The sequence below is a fragment of the Mustelus asterias genome, chromosome 8 (genome assembly GCF_964213995.1).
Source record: "Mustelus asterias chromosome 8, sMusAst1.hap1.1, whole genome shotgun sequence".
Lineage (NCBI taxonomy): Eukaryota > Metazoa > Chordata > Chondrichthyes > Carcharhiniformes > Triakidae > Mustelus > Mustelus asterias.
The window spans coordinates 75,091,032-75,100,249 of record NC_135808.1 but is presented as its reverse complement, the minus strand read 5'-3'; the positions used below and the strand labels follow the sequence as shown (position 1 = coordinate 75,100,249).

The following is a 9,218-nucleotide window of genomic DNA, read 5'->3' as shown; positions in this document are numbered from 1 at the left end:
AGAGGAAGCTGGTATTAACATTTATGAAACTGAAAATAATTCAATGTCGGTTCTTGTTTTCCAGACTATTTTCTGCTAAGCATGACTCACAGGTTAGGAGGCTTTCAGTTGTGAGTACATAACACTGCGTCCATTAGATGTGATAATGTGTTTTATTGTTCTTGATTTCCTTGAATATATTCCCGTTAAAATGTTAGGAGCACTTGAGGAACTGCCTTAAAGCTTAAGTGTAAATGAATGGACAAGTGGCTTTATAGCCTCATAGCCGCTTGTAACATTACCTTACCAAAGCAGCCTCGGTCTAATCATTGATTCTAGCCTCGTGTGGTCACAGACGGTATTGCAGCCAGAATTTACCCAGGGAGAAAACAGAAAGAAAGCTCAGGCAATCTTTGAGGATCATTTTTGGAGAGCCAGTTTTCAACATGCTGACCCTCACTTGGAAAAACACTGATTTAGGGCATCGACCCTGTCCACAGATCCAGCATTCCAGGCTGAATAACTGGGCTCCTGAAGAGAGGGGCCTCATGGGGGGTGGGGGGCTCCTGAATGGAGAGGACCTTTGACTTTGAATTGATTCATTATTGTCACATTGTATTAATATACAATGAAAAGTATTGTTTCCTGTGCACTATACAGAAAACCCCAAAGTGGGGTGTCGCTCATGGTGCGGGGGCGGGGCGGGGCGGGGCGGGGGAGAAGAGTTATCTAGCGTGTGGGGGGTTTAACTAGCGAGTAGGGGATGTTAACCAGTGAATAGGAAGGGACGTTATCCAATGTGTGGGGGGTGGGGTAAACTGGTGAGGGGAAGGGGTAGATTTCAGGAAAGGGGGTGAGGGAGGGGGGTGTGAGGGGTAGGTGTGAGGGGGGTGTGGGGATGACTAGAGGTCGGGGTTGATCTCTGAGAAACCGACTTTGCGACATCTTTAGCTTCCAACTCCAAGATATATTCCAAGTGTGGGAATCTCCCAGGCTCCCAGAAAAAATTCCTGAGTGATTGTGAACTGAACCGCAGCGACCCTCCCAGCAGGAATCTCCGTGCTTTTCCTGCTTGGGGCAATAATTCAAAATATTTTGGGAGAATTCCGCCCTCTGTTATCAGAAGTAAGTCCAGGAAGAAGACTTACAAATGCCTCATTACTGTTAGTATTGTGCTGAGTGAACAGTGCAAGCCTCCTGAGAATCCCAACTGTTTCTATAGATTAGCCACTTCCTCTATAAGCACATAAGCTTGTGGGGTGGCACAGTGGTTAGTGCTGCTGCCTCACAGCGCAGGGACCCAGCTTTGATTCCCAGCTTGGATCACTGTTTGTGTGGAGTTTGCATGTTCTTCCCATGTTTGCATGGGTTTCCTCCAGGTGCTCCGGTTTCCTCCCACAGTCTGAAAGGCGTGCTGGTTAGGTACATTGGCCATGCTAAATTCTCCCTCAGTGTTCCCGACCAGGTGCCAGAGTGTGGCGACTAGTGGATTTTCACAGTAATTTCATTGCAGTGTTAGTGTAAGTCTATCTGTGACACTAATAAATAAACTTTAAAAGATGAGCACATCTGAGCTAGTCCTGCAGACACTGGCACCCTGCTGAGTGGGGTCTCTGTGCGGAGTCAGCGGAAAGTGACTGTCAGACAAATATTTACCAGGGACGACTGTAGCTGATTCTCAGCAACACGATCAGGTGCAGTGTCAAGCAGGAGTCTAAGGTACAACATTTCCACTCCCTCACCCACACTCCTGACCTGATTCCAGTCGAACTCTGCTGCAGAACTCAATTAAATTAAACCCGGGAGGTGGGGTCTGTTGGTCTAAAAGGTTCAGGTTCATTATTGAGACATCAGGGGAGAAAATATTGGAAATGTTGTACTCAAATTCAAAGAAGATTCAATGTCACACTGGCTGAAGACTTCAAAGCACAGCACGCCTTCCCTGTGAGAGTGAGAGCAATGTGAGTCCTTCTAATGTCATATTCCTAACACCTGCTTAGAATAACAGCTTATTTTAGTAATAGAAATCCAGGAGTTTGAACCAGTTAAACTGAATTACTGGTGGCACACCGAATTGTAAAGTTAAATTATAGAATTTTACATGCAAAATGGAAGGAGGTCATTCAGCCCTTTGTGCTCTGTTGGCTCAATGTTAGCTCTCCAGTTACAAGATCCCAAAGATACAAAAGTCTGAGGTCACATACCAACCAACTCGAGAACAGCTTCTTCTCTGCTGCCATCAGACTTTTGAATGGACCTACCTTATATTAAGTTGATCTTTCTCTACACCCTAGCTATGAGTGTAACACTATATTCTGCACTCTCTCATTTCCTTCTCTATGAACGGTATGTTTTGTCTGTATAGTGTGCAAGAAACAATACTTTTCACTGTATATGAATACATATGACAATAAATCAAATCAGTTAGTTCCATTCCCCAATGCCAGGATTCCCTGCTCTCCCTCCCACCCATACCGCTGGGAAACATGCGGCAGGGGTGCACCATCGGTGGGACCCACAGATCCTCTGGCATGAAGAGCCAGATGAGTGCTGCCTTCCCCCAGAACCCTGTCATTTGCTCTTCCTTCAAGTATTCATTCAATTTACTTTTAAATGCGGCTATTTTTATTTGTTCATGGGATGTGTGGGCATCGCTGACATATATTGCCTATACCTGAGGGCATTTAAAAGTCATAGAAATCATAGAAATCATAGAAACCCTACAGTGCAGAAGGAGGCCATTCGGCCCATCGAGTCTGCACCGACCACAATCCCACCCAGGCCCTACCCCCACATATTTTACCCGCTAATCCCTCTAACCTGCGCATCCCAGGACTCTAAGGGGCAATTTTTTTTTTAACCTGGTCAATCAACCTAACCCGCACATCTTTGGACTGTGGGAGGAAACCGGAGCACCCGGAGGAAACCCACGCAGACACGAGGAGAATGTGCAAACTCCACACAGACAGTGACCCGAGCCGGGAATCGAACCCGGGACCCTGGAGCTGTGAAACAGCAGTGCTAACCACTGTGCTACCGTGCCGCCCCAAGTCAGCCACATTGCTGTGGCTCTGGAGTCACATATAGGCCAGACCAGGTAAGGACGGCAGATTTCCTTCCCTTGGGGATGGCACAGTGGTTAGCACTGCTGTCTCATAGTGCCAGGGACCCGGGTTCAATTCTGGCCTTGGGTCACTGTCTGTGTGGAGGCTGCACATTCTTCACATGTCTGTGTGGGTTTCCTCTGGGTGTTCCTGTTTCATCCCATAGTCCAAAAATGCACAGGTTAGGTGGATTAGCCATGCTAAATGGCCCTTAGTGTTCCAAGATGTATAGGTTAGGGGGATTAGTAGGGTAAAGACAAGAGGTTACGGTGTTTGGGCCTGGGTAAAATGTTCTTTTGGAGAATTGGTGCAGACTTGATGGGCCGAATGGCCTCTCCTGCACTGTAAGGATTCTATGATTCCAGCTCTGATGCTTCGAGTGAGATCTGAGTATTCTGTGCTCACATAGGGCAAGGACCAAATCTTTGATTTATACATTTCTAGTGAGATGTGCTTTGCCTTGTATCCCAGATGAAATAGAACATTCTCATCTGAGACAGACCCGTCATTATTTACCAACCATAAACTATTAGAAACAATCATTAAGGTGTAATTTAAACAACAGAATTACAACATATGGACAGTTCTGATAGTCGCGGGGCTCCAGATCTTCGTGGCACCACCCAGTTCAGGACTAGTAGGGAAACGGTGTGCAGCCCAACTTCACAGCAGCCTCATCCATAATAGAAAAAACAGGAAATGCTGGAAAATCTCAGCAGGTCTGATAGCATCTGTGGAGAGAGAATAGAGCCAACGTTTCGAGTCAGGGTGACCCTTCGACAGAGCTGAATAGAGTAGTGTTTTCAGTATGTGTTTGCAAACAGCTGGGCCTGGGGAGGATGCACCCACCTATCCGGCTACTGCCCACTTCATCTTCAGCAAATCAGCGATTGGTGAACCACGGCAGGCCAGTGCCATCTCTCTCCCACTGGATCCAGTTGCTGCTACACAGACATCACATTATCAAAGGGCCTGTGCAGTTCCTGGAGAAGAATATATTCACTCACATTCTAGGCTTCCCTCTATGATATGTCCTGATTAATGTATATAATACCCACTGCTAGAAAATCCAACTTCCAGTTTCTAGGAAATCTTTGAAAATGTCCCATTCGACCTGTGCTGCCTGTTCCCAATTTCACCTCAATACTGGAACCTGCTCCCACTGGCAGAGATATTGGTGATCGGTAAGAATTGGGATGGATTTTCCAGTGCCCCTCTTGGATTCGGAGAGCGAACAGAGCCATGGACTCCCATCATGTCAAAGAACAGTTTGTGCAAACTGCTGTCTAAATGTCTATATGGTAGTCACATTCTAATCAGTATCCTGTAATTTGATTTCTGTGTCTGTTTGCACTGTTTGAGAACAGATATCCACTCCATCTGACGAAGGAGCTGTGCTCCGAAAGCTTATGGTATTTGCTACCAAATAAACCTGTTGGACTTTAACCTGGTGTTGTGAGACTTCTAAATGTCTATAGGCGGGGGTGTCGCTGTGAATTGTTTTATTTTTGATTGTGCCGCGTTCACTGTCTGCTTTCAGGGGCTGAAATGAGGCTTGATGATGATTCTGCTGTTCCATGAAACTCCTGCTGAGAAGATCCTGGCAGAGGCCGCTGGAAAACTGGGAATAAGTCATCTTCAAACTCCTCTGCATTGCTGTTCCACCTCAATGCTTCCAAACAGCGAATACTGGAGAGAGACTAACAGGGTGGGGAGGTAATGAACGGCACTTCATCCCTACAGGCAACACATTGATGAAACCACCCTTCAGACACAGTTTGAAAAAATAAGATTGAAAATTGCTTCTAGTTCCTAGGAGAAAATGATTGGATCGTTTTCTAGACTTCTTTTCATAGCTGTGTGTGTGGTGGCTGTATTTACATGTTAAAAGACTGAGCAGGTATGCATATCCGTCTAGACACATATACACCTATATGCATATCCACACACATAAAGTCACGCCTGGCTCATTATCAGGACATACACCGTACAAAAGTACAACTATATTTCCTTGACCACTCGATTTCAGCTAGTAAACTAGATGTGTTGAAGTCCAGGAACTTTGCCCGGCCATCTGAAGACATTTGCCCCGCAATGTTCCAGGATCCAGCTTTGACCCAGCAAGAGTTTTCTCACCCCTGGCTGTGGAGGGAGAGAGGAGAGGTGGGTGGGCTGGGCTGGGCTGGGGTGGGGTAGGGAGGGAGAGGGGGGTCAGCTGGAGACCACTCGGATCATTGGTTGGACCCCGGCGGACGCCCTGCAAAAGTCAGTCCCGATGACAGATCGCAGGGACTTCCTGAACTCCTCGTTCTTGCGGGTGTACAGGTAAGGGCTGATGACAAAGAGCAGAGAGAGCAGCAGCCAGGACACATTGTACAGGAGGCTGGGCAGAGGCTCAAAGAGGCCAAACAGGGTGACCCAGAGGAAGGGCTCAGTGGTCAGGAGGAAGACACAAAGCACGAAGGAGACATAGAAACGCAGCCTCTTGTCCTTCCTGGCCAAGGGGTAGGAGAGGTTATGAATGATGTGGAAGTTCAGCACACTGACCCTCTTGACACTGAGCTGCACCTTGCGGAAGATTTTGAAGTAGGAATAGAGGAGCAGGGCAGTGTGCGTGAGGATGCTGGCGGCTGTGAGGCAGGCAGTGTAAGGGCTCAGGCGGATGGAGCAGCCCCCGGGCAGGCTGCTGAGCACCGGGAGGAGGAAGCAGCCACAGTGGCCGCTCCGCCGGGGCTCCTGCCCCAACATGAACCAGGGCAGCAGCAAGAGGGCAGCCAGCAGCCAGGAGCTGGCGATCATGCCAGCCGTGTTCCTCCTGCGGTAGATGTTGCGGTAAGCGGCCGGTACCTTGGTGATGAGGGCGAAGCGGTTCAGGGCGATCAGCGAGTGCGAGAAGAGAGAGACGAGCAGCCCGAGGAAGAGCAAGGCGCCGCTGAAGGTGCGGGGAGCGGCGGCGGAGGCAGCAGCAGCCTGGCCCTGGGGCTGGGACAGCAGCACCGCCTCCCGGGGCATCCAGACGGCGCACACCAGCAGGTCAGCGGCGCACACATTCACAATGAAGGCGTTGCTGGCGTTACGGAGCTTCCTGACCGAGTAAACCAGGTAAATGACCAGCAAGTTGCCCAGGCTCCCAGTTATGGCCAACAAGCCATAGGCCACTGCCAAGGAGATGTTCACGTTTTCAGTGCCCTGGCAGCAGCTTGAAGTATTGGAAAAGTTGCTCATGGTGCAGGGAGCTCCCTGGGGAAAGTGCAGAGTCTCAGCTTCCACCAACTAAACTGCAAAGGTGCAGAGAGAGAGAGAGTGCAGGAGACACGCTTGCGCACTCAGCTCTGTGCATTTGGGGAAAGGGCTGAACCTCCATCCACAGCGAAGCAGCAAACAGCTCAGCAACACTAACAGCATTCAGCACCAGCCCCACATTGATTGCATCCTATGGCCATTCCCCTGAAAAACAGACAGATCGCTTTGGACACTGCTCAGGGGAATGGCCTCTCAGGGGAAAACAGCAACAGCCAAATTCGTGGCACCATGGTTGTGGTGGCACAGTGGCACAATGGTTAGCATTGCTGCCTCACAGCGCCAGGGACCTGGGTTCGATTCTTGGCTTGGGTCTCTATGTAGAGTTTGCATATTCTCCCCGGGTCTGCATGGATTTCCTCCAGGTGCTCCGGTTTCCTCCCACAGTCTGAAAGCTGTGCTGGTTAGGTGCATTGACCAGAGCAGGCACCGGACTGTGGTAACTTGGGGAATTTCACAGTAACTTCATTGCAGTGTTAATGTAAGCCTTGTGACAAATAAATCGATGTTTTGGTTCTGCTGCAGAGGGGGGGGGGGGGGGAGTAAAAAGTGTGGGAATGCAATAGTTATAGGGGATTCAATTATAGGGGCAATAGACAGGCATTTCTGTGGTCGCAAACAAGACACCAGGATGGTATGATGCCTCCCTGGTGGTAGGGTCAAGGATGTCTTGGAGTTGTTACAGGACATTCTGGAGGGGGAGGGTGAACAGCCAGTGGTCATGGTACACATTGGTACCAATGATATAGGTTAAAAAAGGGATGAGGTCCTAAAAGCAGAATATAGGGAGTTAGGAATAAAGTTGTGAAGTCGCACTTCAAAGTTAGTGATCTCAGGATTACTACCAGTGCCACATGCTAATCAGAATAGAAATAACAGGATAGATAGGATGACTACATGACTAAAGTGATGGTGTGAGGGGAAGGGTTTCAGATTTCTGGGGAAGGTGGGATCTGTACAAACTGGACAGATTACGCCTGGGCAGGACCGGGACTGATGTCCTAGGGAGGAGTGATTGGGGAGGGTTCAAACTAAAATGGCAGGGGGATGGGAATCTATGCAAAGAGTCAGAGGAGGGGGAATCAAGGACAAAAACCAAAGACAGAAAGGGGAATAGGAAAAATGATAGGCAGAGAAACCAAGAGCCAGATTCAAACATTGCCACAGTGAAAAATAGTGGGAACGCGACCAGTAATGTTAAAAAGATGAGCCTAATGGCTGTGTGCCTTAACGCATTCGCAATAAAATGGATGAATTAATTGGGCAAATAGATATAAACATGTATGGTATAGTTGGGATTATGGAGATATGGCTGCAGGGTGACCAGGGATGGGAACTGAACATCCAGGGGTATTCAGTGTTTAGGAAGGACAGACAAAAAGGAAAAGGCGATGGAGTTGCATTGCTGGTTAAAGAGGAAATTAACACCATACTGAGGAAAGATATTAGCTCCAACAATGTGGAATCTGCATAGGAAGATCTAATTAACACCAAGGGGCAAAAAACCTTAGTAGGGGTTGTATGTAGACACCCAAACTGTAGTGGTGATGTTGGGAATTACATTAAACAGGAAATTAGAGATGCATATGATAAAGGAACATCTGTAATTATGGATGATTTTAATCTGCATATAGATTGGGCAAATCAAATCAGTCACAATACTGTAGAGAAGGAATTCTTGGAGTGTATACAGGATGGTTTTCTGAACCAATATGTTGAGGATAGCTAGACAGCAGGCAATTCTAGACTGGGTATTGTGTAATGAGAAAGAAATAATTGGCAATCTAGTTGTGTGAGACCCCTTGGGGATGAGCAACCATAACATGATAGAATTTTTCATCCAAATGGACAGTGACATTGTCGATTCTGAGACTAGGGTCCTGAATCTTAATAACAGATACCATGATGATATGAGGCGCAGGTTGGCTATGATAGATTGGGAACCATTATTAAAATGATGATGGTGGATATGCAATGACAAACATTCAAGGAGCGCATAGGTCAACTGCAACAATTGTTTATTCCTATCTGGCACAAAAGTAAAACTGGAAAAGAGTGCAGAGAATATTGTGTGCAGTTTTAGTCTCCTTATCAGAGAATATTGTGTGCAGTTTTAGTCTCCTTATCCGAGGAAGGATGTTCTTGCTCTCGAGGGAGTGCAGAGCAGGTTTACCAGACTGACTCCTGGGATGGCAGGACTGATGTATGAGGAGAGATTGAGTCAGTTATGTTGTATTCACTGCAGTTCAGAAGAATGAGGGGTGGCTGGGGGGGGGGGGGGGGGGGGGGCGGTGTTGCATATAAACCTGCACAATGCTAACAGGACTAGACAGGGTAAATGCAAGAAGGATGTTCAGCACGGTGGGGGAGTCCAGAAACAGAGGTCAAAGTCTGAGGATGTAGGGTAGACAATTTAGGACAGAGATGAGGAGAAATTTCTTCACCCACAGAGTGGTCACGAAGTAGTTGAGGCCAGAATATTGTTCATTTTTAAGAAGCAGTTATATATAGCACTTGAGGTGAAGGGAATCAAAGGATATGGGGGGGGGGGGGGGGGGGGGTGGAGGCGGTGGGGAGACGGCGGGATTAGGCTATTGTGTTGGATGATCAGCCATGATTATAATGAATGGTGGAGCAGGTTCAAAGGGCTGAATAGAAACATAGAAACATAGAAAAACTACAGCACAAACAGGCCCTTCGGCCCACAAGTTGTGCCAAACACATCCCTACCTTCTAGACCTACCTATAACCCTCCATCCTATTACGCTTCATGTACTCATCCAGGAGTCTCTTAAAAGACCCTATTGAGTTCGCCTCCACCACCACTGATGGCAG

General features: G+C 47.8%; 1 protein-coding gene across 1 annotated transcript; it reads right to left on the bottom strand.

The window, feature by feature from the left end:
• Window positions 1-5,294: 5,294 nt before the first annotated feature.
• gpr88 (G protein-coupled receptor 88) lies at window positions 5,295-6,308 on the bottom strand. The gene has a single exon (XM_078219185.1). It carries the CDS (start codon window positions 6,306-6,308, stop codon window positions 5,295-5,297), a length of 1,014 nt encoding a protein of 337 aa, XP_078075311.1.
• Between the last annotated feature and the right edge of the window lie 2,910 nt (window positions 6,309-9,218).

Excerpts from the sequence above, each read along its gene's own strand:
- gpr88 (XM_078219185.1), bottom strand. The coding sequence starts at position 6,308 with ATGAGCAACTTTTCCAATACTTCAAGCTGCTGCCAGGGCACTGAAAAC.